The sequence below is a fragment of the Teleopsis dalmanni genome, chromosome 2 (genome assembly GCF_002237135.1).
Source record: "Teleopsis dalmanni isolate 2A chromosome 2, ASM223713v2, whole genome shotgun sequence".
NCBI lineage: Eukaryota > Metazoa > Arthropoda > Insecta > Diptera > Diopsidae > Teleopsis > Teleopsis dalmanni.
Window position 1 is genome coordinate 10,965,736 of NC_051847.1, and position 18,259 is coordinate 10,983,994.

Consider the following 18,259-nt stretch of genomic DNA (forward strand, 5'->3'; position numbering starts at 1 on the left):
ATGGTTATATTTTATATTGTAATTATTTATTTAATTATTATTTAATTATTTATTTAAATAAAATGAAAAACAACATAAGGTGAACACTTTCAAATTTAAAACTTTAGGAATAGAAATCAGTTTATTAGCAATTCTAGTCACAGTTCTAGTCATAACTATACCGTAACTCAGTGAACAACTCGATATTTTACAGTATAATTGTTTAAATAAATATAATTTAATTATAATTAAAATAGTAACAAAATCGCTTAATAGACTTAAGCAGTAATGCTCGATATAACATTTTTTAAAGAAATAATTAATAACAATAATCTTTTATATAGACACACATAGAGAAACACATAGAGTCACTGTACTTTTATAAAATGAGACACTTTTATGAATTATACATATAGCAGAGCATTCCAAATATCATATAATTTATTTATATATACAGCTTTACGATATTACTATTGCGCAGAAATCGACTTTTGGTAACTTGCCTTACTTATATTTCTGACTTAGTTATGTTACGTCCTTAGTCAGTCCTTTCTTTTTATTCAAACTTAAAAAAAAAAAAAAAATAAAGTCTTTAAATCAAGGGTACATAGTTTATTCAATAGTTTTAATAAAAAAATGTTACTTACATAACGCGTTATTTCTAAAGGAAGGTCTAATGTCAGAATCCATTTTTAAGAAATAAATTACTAAAAGAATATAACGCAATTGTTTAATAAGTTCATTTATAAGCAGTTTTTATTCGTTATGTGAATAATACGTAAGTGAATGTACTTCAAGTGAATGTAAGCAAGTCTAACACCCATATTAAGTAGGAACGCTATTGATATTTAAAAACTATATATGAAACAAATAAACTAACAAGTGTATCTAAAGCAAATTGGGAAATTAAACACTTCTTTTATTTTTAAATATAGTTTATTTATTTTTGAAGCATACAGATATTGTAAAAAATTTTAAATTGTAGATAAGACAATGAGACCTCAAAACAAGGGCTAAAAGTTTGCTCGGTGCTAGTGCATAAACAAAAGAAATACCTAGACATCTCATATTGGGAAAAGAAATAAAAATCTGCAACGTAGGTTCAATACTATAATTTATAGAGGAATTTGAACTTGAAACAATACTCTAAGTCAATATAATAAGGCACAATAGATCTCTAAGTCGCAGTGCAAATTCCCTAAACATAATATTAATGAAAATTAAAGCGTATAGAAATGATTTTACGTGAAAAACGATATATTATATATTGTGTGTGTGTGTTACTTGTCTACTTAATTTCATATATATATTTTATATATATATATATATATATATTTAAATATTGCTAAGAACTTATTTTCTTAGTCAGATCTTCAATTCAAAAAACATTTTGAGCTTCATTAAAGTTTCGAAATGACTTTAACCCCTAGAGTTTTATATGGCAATACCATGTAACAACAGAGCTGAATGAATTCGTAGGGACATCATTATAACCTAACATAACCTACACTCAAACGAAATGAATCAAAAACATTAACTTAATTTATGCACAACGTGTGCTAAGACAAGTGCTAATTATAATCATTAATATGAAAACTATTAAAGAAAACTTAATTAAAACATATACTAATTATACCTTCCGATCTGAATTAAGAAACAATTTCAATTTCAATATATATTATTATTATTATTAATAATTTTATAACTACATTGTATGATTTTTAATTTTATTTTTGTTTTTTTATTCATAACTCAATATTAAACCTATTAAGTTTTTGTTGCGTAAATATGTATACATATTCATGATTAATTGTTTACATCAGAGTTTGTTCCTTTAAAATATCTAAATAGACTTTGGGTGACTTTTAATAAATCTCAATTAGTTTATAATCTGTTAACAACCTATATTTGCATAAAATATAATAAAAATAGTTGCCATGTTTTGTGATCACTTAACATAATAGACAATATGAAGTGATATAATACATGATATATATAATATGCAAATTAATTTTTAATTATCTATACCATATATGTTACATGATGGCAATTATAAAAGAAATTAAAATTTTTCTAAACGTTATTTAAATTTTAAAATAACAAACTTTTTTGGAGACACTACGATTTCACCATTTTTGATCGTCTTTATAGCGTACTTCTCTAAAGTAAGTTTGCACTTTGTAACCAAGTTTTTTCAAATGAGCAAAGTATTATTCGAAAGCTCAAAAACAAATTCTAGTTTCCAACAATCTTTCAATTGTGATTAAAATTAATAACTAAATTCTAGATCAACTCTGCAGAAATCAAAACAAATTCAAGTCTTGTGATTATACAGATATAGATGATGTTATCTTCAAATCAATAATAATGAATGACATAATAATGTCGGAAAAATTGTTTCTGGTCATGTGAGTGTAAGATTATGATCGCAATTATATATTCACTGCTTCATTATCTTTGATTTGTTTTTCAAGCGTTTAGGAAGGTTTCGTAAAGTAGTGAACTTCAGAAACAAAAAATTTAATTATATTATTTTAATTAATTGAATTTTTGGCTGACCATACAGCTGTTTCGAGTATTACCAAATATCCATCGTGTATTTAATTATTCGTAAATAATTTTTTGACACTGCAAGTACCAAGGGTTGAAGGTTTTCATTTGCCAATTGACCCAAAGCCGTACTCAACTTCTATGTTCGCACTTTGGAGTTCCACCTCTACAAAAGAATAGTACTAAAGTTTAATTAAAAACTATAATATATATAATTAATTCAGTTATTCTACAGCTGGTTTTTCATTTCGTTTTAATAAAACACAGCAAGTGAATTTGTTAATAAGCTTTCACAGCAAATTAACAAAACTCCAAAGTGCGAACATACAAGTCAAGTACGGTCTTGGGTCAGTTGGTAAATCCACACTGACTCTAAGCTTCAAATTTGGCAATTAATAGTTGAACCCTTGATACTTGCAATCTCAAAAAATTATTTACGAATAATTAAATTTTTAAGCGTTTATAAATTTTTTCAATATAATTTAAATTAATATGAATATATATAATTTAAATACATAAATTAATACGCGAAAAAACGTCTGCGGTGCGTTTTAACGAATGTGAATAAAACCTATATTGTTGGAGGTCGTATAGAAGTGAGAATATAATTTTTATCCTCATATTTTAACAATAAAATAGGCTAAAAGTACATGTTGGGTCCTTTGTAAAGTGAATATATTTTGTACAGAGATGCGTGCATTAAGCATTTAGTATGCATTTAATTTTTTTAAATCTTCGGACACGATTTGCAAAAATATGTGTTTGATTCTAGAAAATAAAAATAAATTTTTTGGAGAAAAACTGTACTTATGTGCGGAATATTATCTTAATATTACCAGTGCTTTCTCAGGCGATATAAATTAAAAATATGGATTTTTGACAAAGTCGATGTTTTGTTAAAGTCTCGAAAATTGACAACAAATGCTTAAAAATATATAATTGAAAAGAAAAACATTTTTTATAGAGTTGAATCTTGAGTACTGGTGAGTCTAGATATGTTTAAAAAAATATTTTTCATCGAAAAAGTTCGAATAGTAATAAAAAGACAACAACAAACATTTAATTTATTTATTGAAATTTAACTGACCGTACAACCCTGTGTCGTGTATTGCCGAGTATTCATTTTCAGTGATCTTAGGAAATATTCGAATTTTTATTTAATTAGTTTATAGTTCATATATATCCGTGTATATAGCACCATATATAACTTAACATATATACGGATTATAAACTAATTAAATAGCGTTGTATGGTTAGTCAGATTTCAATTAATTAATTAAATTTTTGTTCGTTGTTGTTGTTGTATTTTCATTACTATTCGAACTCTTCTAATTGTTTATTTTCATTGTAAGACAAGTCACATTCGACAAAAAGAATTAATATTAAGATTTTTCACCTTTTCTATAATAAAAGGATTTATTCGATTCAACGACTTCGTTATAGAAATTATAGCTGCGAGTATTTTGTTAGTATAAAGTTTATTGTTGTTTAGTAGGCTTTCACAATGAAATGGCCTAAACTCCAAACTCCAAATGTCTAAAAGTGGATGAGATAGTTTTTGCTCTAAAATGATCATTTAAATAAAAATTTGCTATACACTTCGAAGTATTTAGATTTTCTTGAAGTTAAATCATTAAAAGTCAGCATTTTTTTTAGCTATAATATAAAATCGTTTATTAGAATGGTATATATATTCATATTTTAGTATTATTGTATGTAGCAAATATCTTGTCTGCCTCAACATAAAATAAATTCGTTACGAATTCTTTTCAAGCTTACTTCTGTATGTGTAGAGTACTTTGCATTCATATTTCCGCATAACACCAGCAACAAAATATATTCTATATCTATTTCAATATTAAAATATAATTTTATTTTATATTTTTAGTCGCATAAGCTCTAGTATATTAAAGGATAGAGTACTTTTTGCTTCATGTGTTTTGCTATTTAATAAAATCGTTGCTTTTAAGTGCTGGATAAACGTTTACGTGACTTAAAAATAGGGCACATCCAACACATCCAACGCTCCACACTTTACAGTGTGAATTACTTTCATTCCGAGTTTATCTTATTGCAAATCTATGTGGCACAAGATTTGTTAAAATATGTTAAATAAAAACAAAAATGAATTTCATACTAAATTCAATAAATATTTTATAAACTTTTACGAAACTCTGAGCACGTTGTGCTGGTTTTGGGCCTCAATCAATGCTCCATTATTCCGTATATAATCTTGATACCAGCGGTTTAGATGCAAGGTTTTACATAAATATAAGTATTTTCCTAACAATAATGATGGGGTTAAATTGGTGAGAGCATGTGCATATATTCTCGTATATTTGGAAACTATTTTACTGGTTTCAACGAATGCATTTTGGTAGAAAATTCAGTTAAACAACTGACGTATATCGAAAATAAATAAAAAATAGTTGTTTTAAGTAAGAATATAGTACATTTAAATATTAAACAAATATAAAGATATTCTTATAACAATTATTGTATTATTGCAATTATTGCAACAAAGTTGTGAATACTAAAGTTTTCAGTATCTATAATCTTTAATTTTGAAAGTCATTTAAGCCTACTGTTCTCATATGTTCTCATCACCGGATTGAAATCGTTTGAATTGCATAAAGAAATATATATCCACTTGGAGTGTTATATATATGTGTATCCGCAAATTGATCAAGTAAAAAGACAATTCTCGAAATAATATTGTACATTACAAAATAAGATGTGTATAAATATCCATTGATATTGAAAGGTTACATTGATGGCTTGTATATTAAAAAACTAGCGCTGCAAAGAATGAACATTTTCAAAAAAAAACAGTGTTTTTAACTCTATCAAAAAGCCAGTGATTAAAAAAGGATATTTTAAATTTATTTTAAATTTTTGGCTATTAGTAAAATACAATATTTATGTTTGAAAATTTTACTTTTTCTACATAAAAATTAAATTATTAAGTAATCATAATTTTTTCTTGCCGAGGGTGCCGCGTCTTATGACCAAAAGAAACTATTTAAAAGTTAGACGGATTTGAATAGCAAAAAAAGACAAGACAAAAATTTTATTTTAATTTATTGATATTTGGGTGACCATACAACGCTGTTTCAAATATTACTCAGTACTCATCGTCATGGGTCTTAGTAAATATTCGAATTTCTTAATTAGTTTATAATCCGTATATAAATTGGTTGGACTACAAGTGTCAGTCTTAGAACTCGTGTCTGTCAAATTAGAAGCGATAGCTAATCGTGTTTTTCTACAAGGTGATCAATAGCTACCTGTGTGACATCTATATTATTGTGACCGCAACTTGATAGAGAAAAATAAAGGGTTCCACTCAACCTAACAAGAAAGCATAGATTTAAGGTCGTTGCTTTTATAAGTGGTCATATATATATGTTTGAGTTATCATTTTTAAATAATTAACATAATTTTACCAATTTAAGCTGAGCGAAGGAAATAAATCTATTTCAACAAAGTGGCTATTGAACCTATTAGATTTGTAAGAACTCACCACGTTTTCATAAATTTTTTAACTACTGCAGTATTTTAGACTAGAGATTAGAAAAACTTCCTCCGACGGAACTCGTTCGATTCCTCGTGATACTAAATGTCTAAATACAAAGGAGTGCATAATAAATCAAGCTGGTCGCAGTGCAGAAAGGCCTTAGCCTAACCTATAAACAACCATTACATTTTAGGTTATATCGCGGGTTAAAATTTTTATATTAGATACATTGGACACCAACTATTGAAATATTGGATGTTTTATAAAAATTGGTGAACATAATGAGCTACAGTTTAAAAAAACTATTGATAACTTTATAGGGATACATATATTCAGCGTATTTAATATCGAACTTAAATTTTTGGAAAATCATATCTTCCCACTTTCAGGCCATGTAAATATGTAATTTATTTGAGCGTAATATACTAAGTCTGTGTAAACCGATAAACATAGATCCGCAAACATTTGTGTAGTTTAATTTAAACTAACGTCATAACTTATACAATTACCTCTTTACACTTCAACTCAAGTGCGGAAGCGATCCCAACTTCCAAAACCACAAAGTCATCATCTATCTACATTGTATCGTACAATCTCATTAGCTTACTAGTAATATTCCATATTTTCGAATACTTCAACTTTTGGACAACAGCTTAAGTCGAATCTATCTTTGACTATGTACTTTGTATTATGTTACCATATAGGAAAGCTGTAGATTCTGCAATGGCTGTGTTTAGGTGTTGATATGTTGTATATATTTCTCACCCTAAATATGAGAAAAATAATATGTAAAACCACAACTGGCAAGTACGAGTATGTGCACAAATTTTATGCATTATATATATTGCAATGTACTCGTATAACTAAAATTGAAACTATGTGGCAATATAGCAAAGATATTTAATCTATTTAATGTGGTTAACAGTTTGCATAACTCATGAATATGTTATTTGCAATAATCCAGTTGTAAATCTTAAAATGAATAGTTAGGAGAGAAATATCCATAAATTTGTATAGCTAGAGTACCTTCTGAATTCAATAAGTAAACTTTAAAAAAAAATTGCTTTAAATTAACACAAAACTCATTACATATTTTTATATTTTAAAAAACATTGATTTTAAATAAGCTTTAAAATGTTAATTATTGAAAGCAAAACAAAAGAGAATATAAGCTTTGGCTTTTCCGAAGCTTTAAATCCTTACACACATGACCTATTCAAGAGAAATTACAGACGAATTACAGATAAAATAGACTTGTGACTAAAATTTATATTAAATATTAATTTCAATATGATATTTGGACCTTGTAATTAGTATTGAATCCTTTGAAGTAATTTTCAATGACTTGTTGACTTGTTTCCAAAGCATCGTCATCGAGCGTTTGAGGATTGTCTGCATATTAACGATCCTTAGGATTGTTATTGCTCATCTTATATTTAACGATTATAATCCAAAAAAAAGTCCAGTGTTGATTATCGGCATAATGTTCAGCTTCGGAATATTCTCTGGCTTTTGACACCGTGTTTCATATCTTCATCATGTTCAGAAAAGTATAAGTCTATCACACCCTGAGACTATATATCAATCTACAAAATTAGAATGATTTTTGTCGTTTCAGTAGTCTTTCGAAAGTTATTTGTGAATCATCACTGCATCACACGCAACAGTTTTATTTGTTAACATATCCGCCAAGCAAAAAATATTCTTTATCACTAAAGAAAATTCGATGCAATATATAATTACCATACCAAGACTACCATTTTTTTAATACAGTTTAACAATTTAACCATGTTAAGCGGTTGTTAAATGATTTGTATTGCAAAATGGCATACTTTAAACTTAACAAATAATGGCTTGGTAGTCATGATAGTACTATTTGACATAAAACATTGCAGCAATGGATAACGTACTTATACATATATATTATGGAGGTTTCTTGATCTTATTAAGTACATTGCCAGCATTTGAATAAAATAATACACCCGTTTGAGATGTGTGTAAGGTATAAAAGATATATTCATATTCTTGTTTAAGCACTATCAAGGTGTATGTTTAAATGAAACAAACATAGATCTACCATTTAGTATAGTATTAGTTTTTATATATTGGTATATTGTAATTTAACATATTATATACGCATTGCTGATAAATAATCATATTGCTTATATGTTGTCTGCTTTATGTGTTACTTAAAGAACAGATTTAGGATTTAAGACTTCAGTTTTCTCGTTTTTACAATCTTGGCGTCTAAGCTGAAGCCGTGCAAGTGCTAATACTACGTGAACTCAAGCAAAAGTTGGTCTTTTCTGCCTCAGTGGATTTTCGTCTGGTTTCAGTTCTATTCTGCTTAATGATTTTATGTTGAAAAGGAGTTGAGGCTGCAACACACGTTTTCAAAACTATTGCTAATTTGTCGTGTAACAAATGTTGCACTAACAAATGTTTGTGCAATAGTATAGCTAAGTCAGAGCATAAATAGCTGCATTCTAACTATTGCATTTAATTAGTAATGAATGAATGCCAGGTATTATTCATTTGTTGCTTACCATCAACGCTTGATTTAATTTGCATTCAAACTTGAAATAATTTGATTACAATAGTAATAAATTCTTTTCATGAATTGGGCACTTATCGTACTTGATAGCTTAGCCTTTATTTAGTAATGAAATGCTTATTAACTGTTAATCAATCAATATTCATTATCAAAATAAAAGAATTTCAATATTAAATATTAAGTATAGGATCTGAATGTGTCTCATCCAAAATTATCTCACTCAATGCAAGTAGCATTTAAATAGATCATTTTTAATGGCCAGTTTTACTCAGCAGCAGTGCAGTTGACAAGTGCACCTACAATATATTATCAGTGCAAATATTAATATTGCAACACAGAAGCCACAGGCAAGTGGCAGAGCGGTAGAGCGGCAGCAACCGCATGAGCAGAATAACTCAAATTTCGACCTCAGCTTGCGCTCATTTTTAAATTCCTAAAACAGAACATCTTATTGTGATTGTAATCTGAAGCCCTCTTTCGTATTACTTCGTACTAGACTAGCTTATATAGATTATATTTTGTTAGCATGCACTTTGGTACACTTTGCACCACCAACGCTGCGGTTGGCTTATACGGGTATGGGCACTTTGAAATGAAATATTTTGTAGTTCTCTCAAATTTAATAAAAGCCCACAAAACAACAACGAAGATTTCAGTTCAAATGAGTCAGGTGTCCGGTCGAGTTAAGCGGTTGAAAAAAAATGTCGGAACGTATAGATAAAAATTAAAATAAGAAGGATGTGTCGGTTCATTATAATGCTACTTAGACTATAAGACATATGTCTAGACTCCTAGTAACATTTTATAGTATCTATAAGAGTATAAATTATATTAAGAAGAACGCATATTTGAGTTTAAATCAAAATTTTTTCATATGGTGCCATTAGTAAATTCAATGTATATTTAGTGAAGCCCTATAAGTGCTGCTATATTTTGTATGACATTCTCATGTCATACAAATAGATTTTGTTTAAAAAAATTTAATTAAAGTTTTCTTAACAAAAGTCTTTCTAATTTTAATATATGTAGTGTTTGAAACAAAGTATTAAAATAATTTCAAAACACGATTCTAATATATGTATTTGTTTGAAAGTACTGTTGAAATATTCCTTTAAAAATGTATTTGCATAAAAGCAAAAATCTTGTTCACGTATATCCTTACTGATTGCTCTACTTCTATAAGAAATATTAAGCAATTATTTCAACGTTAATATAATATGCAAAACACTGATGCAGACAAAACCATAACAACTAAGGAGCACAGAGTGGATCCAACTGCAGTTCCATTAAGTTCCAGTGACAATAAAAGTCAAATACAAGGAAGTTCAGAAACAACAGTGACATCAACACTATCAGTAACATCAACACCACACCTCGCAACATCAGTAGAAACATCAGTGGCGACATCAGTAGCAACAGCAACAACATTATTAACAACTTCAGTAATAAGAACAACAGAAATACCAACAACCGTAACACAAAAGACAACGACTGTAACAACAACAGCTCCTAAAGTATCAACTGCAACATCTGCAACAACAAAACAATTGGTAATAACAACAACAGCGCCAGGAACAGCACCAACAACACCATCTGTAACCATTGTAACATCAACAACACCACAAGCAACATCAGCAAAAGCACCGTTAACTACCGTATCACCAGCGACACCAGTATCAGGAAGAGCTACAGCACCTACTACAACAACAACAACCCCACAAGCATTGACATCAGTAAAATCACCAACAATACAACAAGCACCAACATCAGTAAAAGTTGCAACAACTACATCACCAACGACGCGAACAATAACACCACAAACAGTAGTATTAGCAAAAGCACCAACAACACAAGAACCAGTGAAACCAGCAACATCTACAACACCAATTACACCACAAACACAAGCGTCACCAAAGGCACCCATAGCCTTAGCAACAGCACCAGAAACACAAGTACCAACCAAAGCCCCAACAACTCAGGCAACAACACTACAAATAAGTACTCAACAACACCCGCAAGTAGCAATAACAACACCCACAACAAGTACACCAACAACACCAGTAGCCACATCAACATCTAAAATAATAATAACAACAACAACTCCTTCAAAAACAGCAACACAAACAGAGACAACTACCTCAAAAGAAACCCCAATAACAAGCAAAAAATTGTCAGCTGCTACGAAAACCTCTTCTAAAAATATATCGAAATCACCCACACCTAGTCAGGAATCTCCAAAGGATACTAAAGCGAAAACACGTTCAAGACTATCGACCGCTATACGCAAGCTTTCTAAAACAAATAAGAAGAAGGATAGTCCAACTCATAAACCAGTTTCAGTAGAGGAGAGTAAAACTACTGAAGCTCCTTTACCAGAAAGTAAAACTGCTCCAACTGCTGTATCGGGCTCTACTGAACAGATTGCCGTAGAATCCACGAAATCAACTTCCATAGCAGTCACCGCGGAAACTAAAACAACCACAGAAGAAGATTCAAAATCAAAAACAAAACCACGTCTTACAAAACGCTTTATTCTATCCAGCTTAAGAAAGTCCAAAACTTCTGCACCTAAAACTAATGACCCATCACAAGCGGAGACAATAGCTTCTAAACAAAAACAAGCAAAAGGTCCAATTACTAAAAAAGTTATTACTACTATAGAAAAATCGAAACAGGAAACTAAAATTGCTACCGATGATATTGTTGCAGCGCCTCCAACGGATCGAGTAAGAAAAGTGGAAATAACAATAAGCGGTAAAAAAATCGAACAAACTACAGGAAACGGTAAACATTTATCAATTTCAAATACCACGGCTATAGCTAGTTCACCGAGTGAAACAGATTATTTAACACCTCTGGAAGACTCCCCAAAGGAATTATCAACAGCTATTGTACATGAAACGTCAATAGCCTCTTCAACGACCACAACATCTCCATCTCCATCGAAAAAGAAAAAACTCAAATCCACAAAATCACACAGCAGTGACAGTAATAAAACTACAACAACTACAGCAAAGCAAACAACAACAACAACAACAAGTTCTACCACTCAAACTCTCGCAAACATTCCAGCACAAATAAAATCGACCGAAGAGAAATTTGTTATCACACAGAGTATACGCGACATACCACCGAGCGAAAGAGCTCCAGCCAAGCCAAGCCGTGCGACACCATCTAGTCAAACGGCAACAACCACCGGTGCAGTACGCAAGCCATCAAATACCCGTTCAACCGCAACAGTTGTTGCGTCGCGCACCATTATTCAACGTCTCATCAAAGGCAGCAGTGCGTCTTCAAGTGCTACCAACGGTAAAGCGACAAAGAAAAAGCAACAGCAACAGCAACAGCGCACAACTACTGTTGCCCATTCAACACAAAAAGTAGTTGAAACGGAATTAATGCAAACCACTCAAGAAACACTACAACGTGGACATCGCTTCCCTACACCATCATCACCACCGTCAACATTAGCTACAGTAACAACAACGTCAGCACCAACAACAACAGCAACAACCAGTTCAAGCGGTAAGGAATCTCCAAAGCAATCTTCTTCTCCAATCGCTTCTCCCAATAAAACTCAGTGTACCCCACTCTCTGCGGTTGTTGCAGATGCTGTTGATGTTGATGCTATTGCTGCTGCAGCTGATACCGCAAAAGCGCATCATAGCCAACGTTTAATACAACTGCAATTGGAATCGAACGACTCTCTATCGTTTTCGTCATCACTGCCACCAACACCACCCGACGAAGATCCACTTTCGCTGAAATCGAATTCTTCAAATGAAATAATCAAATCATATACTTCCTATATAAGCGAGGGTAGAGAAGAGGAAGAGGAACGCAATAGCAGTGCATATAGTGCTACTGAAACACGTTCACCGCAGCATCGTTATACATCATCGCACACGGCTATAGCGTTATCGGAGCCAGAAGCTGTGCAACTAATCGCTGAAGAATCAGTTTTAACTGTAAGCACCATCGGTGTAGACGAGCTAGCTTCATCAGCGGAAAGTGCACAATTAAGTGACTATTGTGGTAATAAGATAAAGGGATCTAACAAAACAGGATATATATTTTCACAGCAGTATTCACAGGATTCACAAAAAATTATACAGATTCCAGATATATCTACTGCTTCTGCACCAGCTCCGGTACATTTTGCTGTGGGAAGTGCTGTACGACCACCTCTGACACATTTTGAACAAAGATCCTACGATTCGAATAGTTCCGATTCATTGAGTGTTGTTAGTGAAGCTAGCCGACGTCGTATACATTTTCTAGCACAACCCACATTGTCCGACGAATTCGAATCAGACGAATTAAATCGGGATCTCCAAAAGCGTTTCAGTGAATATTCTTTAGAATCCGAAAACGATTCGATCGATAAACACATGCCCGCTTTTGGCGATTTGACAATGGATCAGGAAGTGGAACCGGTAAGACTTAACTTAGTAACAAAATGTTTATTAAGTTCTGCTAAGCAATGTACATTTGGTGTAGTATTCAGAAGTGAGTGTGTGCGACAGTATTGCTGCCTATCAAACTCGTTTGAGAAACCCTAGAAATGCTAACTGAACTGCTTGCAAAATTCCTTAGACTGAAAACGTTTTTTGTTGCTTTTATCAAATGCATGCGAATATGTGCTGATGACGAATATTTATTTAAATAACGTTGTTTAATTGATTTTTTAAATATCTGTTTTTTATAGTTAATTATTAAAACTAAAACATTTAAAAATTAATTCAATTGGATACAGTTTTGTGTTGTATTCTAAGAATCTAGAAAATACATTTGAGTACTAGTATAATATAGAATATCTAAAACATGGCAAATACTTTACTCTGGGAAAATTCTTATAAACTAAATTATAGAAATTAAGTATTATTTAATATTAATGCTACTAGAACTAGACTCAGGAACGCAAATTATCAAACCAGTTAAAATTTGCTTTATGTGGTCTTCTAAAAAGTATTTATTAAAAATATTTGAAATGAATAAATAATAGATTCTCAATATATCATATATATCTAATAAGTATTTTTTTACATCCACTTACTTACTAAAGTTCCAACTTTTTTGTTTATACATTTACAGACAATTATGACATCCAGTAATACCGAAAAACGTGAACATCTTTATAAAATTCTAGTCATCGGGGAACTCGGTACCGGAAAAACTTCATTTATTAAACGTTACGTACATCAATTTTTTAGTCAAAATTATCGCGCCACAATTGGTGTTGACTTTGCTTTGAAGGTATTGAATTGGGATGCAAATACTATAGTTCGTCTGCAATTATGGGATATCGCCGGACAGGAACGTTTTGGTAACATGACTCGTGTTTACTATAAGGAAGCAGTTGGTGCCTTTATTGTATTTGATGTAACACGTAGTGGCACCTTCGATTGTGTGAGCAAGTGGAAAGAGGATTTAGATTCAAAGGTGCAATTACCAGATGGAAGTCGTATACCCTGCATACTATTGGCAAATAAGGTAAATATTAAATTTGACACTATGTTTTTGTTTACCTATTTTGTTTACATTCAATTTTACAAAATTTTACAATTTTACAATGTATATATTTATTTGAATTATTCTTAAATTATATTGTAATTTTTTTAGTGTGATCAAGAGAAACAAGGAATTGTTACGACACCCGAAAAAATGGATGAATATGTACGAGAAAATGGTTTTGTTGGTTGGTTTGAAACATCAGCAAAGGAAAATATAAATATTGATGAAGCAGCAAAGGCTTTAGTCAACAAGGTATGTTCAGATAATAATATATGGTGGTATACGATCGACGTAAGAGACGTTAGTCACTTAACGTCATTTTAGGATACAACTTCTACAGTTGTAATCTATTCTATTACATATTAATGTTATTTAACCTGAATCGTACTGGCAACTAGAAAAATATTCAATTCTTTTTGTAAAGACTGGTATTAATATCTTACCACAAAAAATAATATCGTTAAAATTAAAAGTATCGTATTTTACGGACCAGTTGTTTATAAATTCTATTCTAAAGAACGGTAAGACTGCAATAGGAATGACGTTGGGTTCTCAAAAACTCTTTATTTGAAATCGTTCTTGGCCGCCATATGCCTAATATGTTGCGCAGGCATCAATTGGTAAATGATTGCAGTCTTTTAGGTCCTTTTTCGCACCCCTATCCATCGATAGAATACTACCTAAGAAAATAAAGCTTTCGGTATCTATGATGTGATGCCCATTGATTGTAAAGCTAGTTGAGTTCTTGGTTTTTATACGCATTTTGTCTTGTAATTCATTAATTTGCGAAAGCCGTACAATATTGTCCGCATACTCTAGATCTTCCAACCTAGTATTTAATCTACCATCCACTGGAGCACAACAATAAGAAGTAGTGGTGATAAAATGCAGTTATTCACAGTATTTATAACAGTTATTGAGTTACTTCTTACTAGTTCAGTTATTATTATCAAATGTAGATATTTCATATAAAAAGTTATTCTTCTTAATATTACTGAGACATAGCTTATTACAGGTTGGATAGTATAAATAATATTATGCCTATAAAATTTAATAAAAATGCATATATTGTAAAGGTATTTATCATATTTATTTTCTTTTTTTTCTCATTTAAGATTTTACTTAACGACAAGCTTATAACTGCTGCCGACTTAGCCGATAGCGATAAGTTCAATCTAAATAATCAGGGTGATCAATCCGGTGCGGATTCAAAAACCAAGTGCTCATGCTGACCAATTAATTGCAGCTCTACAAAATCTACATAATTCCATGCATTTAATATATGAAATATAATAATGAGATTTAAAGCGAAGTAAACTGGGCGGTAAAATGAGAGAATCTGTGTTCTCACATACAACTTTCCATTTCATAAAATTGAAGATTTGAATTTGGTATAATATACTTTAAATAAATTTAATACACAACCGTCCAAACATCGAGCTATTAATATGCAGCCCACAGAGATGTGACACATATATTTGTCATTATCGTATAAAACCATACAAGAACTGCATACTTTTAAATCGTGAGCAGTGGCTGGATCGTCTAAACTGCTTCCCTAATATTTTAGTGTCATAAGCATTTAATCAATAAGGGTTTCAATATATCGTTAATTAATTTTACATCTAATATAACAATATTCAAATATTTTTCATATGCATTATTATTATTATTCACTTTTTAATTAAGTTCGAAATAAATTATTCCACTAGAAATTATTTTAAATTTCTTTAAGTTAAATCAGTGCAGCCGTAAAAATAATACAGATTATCACATTCTTAAATGCTTAATAATGCATATACATACACATGTATTATACCTTAGTAATAAGAAGTTAAGACTTAATCTCTGATAAAATATTATATCATAAAGCTTCATTATACGTCCTAGGATTTTCACTATAGAAGATATCTGAGAGATAAACTCTATCAACATTTAATGTACTTTATCAGATTCCGTTATCAATTGTCTTCTCTTTTTATTGTGATTAAGCTTGGTAATTTTTGTTTATTCTTACTTTTTTTTTGCTGTTAAAAGTAACATATATTTACATTACACACACATTATTTAATCATATAATTGCTCTTAGGATTACTATATTTTATTATAAAAATTCTATGTATTTAATAAACATTTTTAAAATAAACTAAGAATATCTCGTCTATGTCTTGACTTGTCTTTTATAAAAGTGTAGACTCGTACATGTACAGTTGGACACCTGCCACTTCTTCACTAGAAAGAAACTGCGTGTTAAGAAATTTATATTTTATATTGTTTTTTAGATTAGACGAGCTGTATCAATTAAAAACAAAAAGAAAACTAGAATTTGAAATCAAGTGTGTTTCATATTAATAAAACAGAGCTTCTTTTAAACAATAGATCTGATGTTTTATTTATTTTCAACTGAGGTAAACTGGGTCATAATATATGTACAGAGATTACAGACGGGCAAATAATAAATTAAAATTTGTTCAAGGATTATCAGTTTATCCGAGATTAACTGGGTCAAAAGATTACAGATTTGGTTTACTATCTGCCTTCCAACTAAACAATAAACAAACAAGTAATGGATGTATGTGTCATAATGTAGGTGTCCGGTATATAAATCCAAGTCTATCTACTGTTTATGTTAGCAGTAATCATTAATTAAGTACAACTCATTGATTATATCAAAATTAATGTGAAATTTCTTATTAGTTTTATTTATATAACCGTTACATACATACTGTTATATTATACTGTAGTACATATATCTCATAATTTAACCAATGTAAAATAAGGAAATATAGTACTTTTTTTAATAATTTTAATAAATTGATAGCTTAATTCTTTAAAATATATAGTTCACTGACTGGAACCTAGAGCTCTTTACTACATTTTTACATAATACATAAAAAATATGCAAAAAAAAAATAATAAACGTTGAATTATTTAACAAGAGACCTACAGTCAGATTAAAAAATATATAAAAAACCATTTTAATAAATAGGTCGATAAATAAATTTAAAAAAATTTCTTAGAATCTTAGAAATGATTTGACGCTACTGCAAATAATACCCATGGCATCATACACCCTTCTACCTTTCTCTTTATGCTACTGTCACCCACGTTGGTGCTTAAAAGTTACAATATGATATGTAAATGATAACATATTTTTTAATTATAAGAAAGCAAAGTTGCTAAAATTGTTTAATCTGATTTTGCATAGCACATATATACTACATATTTAGAGGTTTCGGCTAAGAAAGATACAACTCATTATTACGTTGAAGTTGTTTGGAGAGACGCTGAATATAATTTGATAGCATGTTATGAACCGATGTTACCGATCAACAACAGTTAGTATAAAGGATAAATCTGAGAATATTGCATTAGTATACCTCAAGATACTTATATAAATAAATGTAGGTGTAAAATAATTGTATGTAATTCATTATTTATCATACTCAGAAGAGCATGCATTATGATATAAGTACCTTAATTACTTATCAAAACAAGAAAAATTATCATATAACATTATAAAATACAAATATTAAAAGAATATATAACAAATCTCATAAATAATGAGAGCTCTATGTTAAAAGTGATCGTTTTTCGGTTAAATGTTTTCTAATAGCGCTTATTAATTTTTTCAATACATCTATCAGATAACATTTTAAAAAGTTATTTTTTATTGCCGTTTTCTATATTCTTATATTTATTTGAATTCAATTATGAAAATATTATCTTATGAAAATATAAAATGGCAACCCTGGCGATTTAGTCTCGACTTAGCCACCTCGAAAATATGCTAAGTACGACACATTACTACATTATCAACACAACTTAGATTTCCTATTTAGAACGCAACTTAGCCTAACTCGCAATTATAAAATATAATATGATTAAAAATTGAATATATAAAAAATCAGAGGAGAAAAGAGTGCTATTCTATGTGTAGTAAGAGAGTGTTGAACACTGAGATCGTATTAACAAATGCTCCAAAGATTTAAATCAATAGATCCATCTTTTAGATATAAATTATAAAAAGGTGCAAATAAATAAAATCAATAGTAAACTTAATTAAATGAAGCTAGAAACCATGGATAATAAGTATACAAGGAAGAAGTTTCCGACTGGTAAAGAGTGTTGGGTAGCTGTAAAAT

At 30.1% G+C, this 18,259-nt stretch overlaps 1 protein-coding gene across 6 annotated transcripts in view; it reads left to right on the top strand.

Moving 5' to 3' along the window:
- LOC119678378 (ras-related protein Rab-32) overlaps positions 1-16,492 on the top strand; it is a 33,836-nt gene extending 17,344 nt beyond the window's left edge. For 2 of the 6 annotated variants that reach the window (XM_038090175.1, XM_038090174.1), the window contains exons 3-5: positions 13,695-14,093; positions 14,223-14,366; positions 15,230-16,492. In XM_038090175.1, coding sequence (XP_037946103.1) covers positions 13,695-14,093; positions 14,223-14,366; positions 15,230-15,346 — 660 coding nt within the window. In that variant the 3' untranslated portion in view covers positions 15,347-16,492. Of the gene's footprint in view, positions 1-9,271; positions 9,395-9,714; positions 13,037-13,694; positions 14,094-14,222; positions 14,367-15,229 lie in introns of those variants that run through there. The other 4 variants (XM_038090178.1, XM_038090177.1, XM_038090176.1 and 1 more) reach the window with 4 other exon arrangements.
- The last annotated feature ends 1,767 nt before the right edge of the window (positions 16,493-18,259 follow it).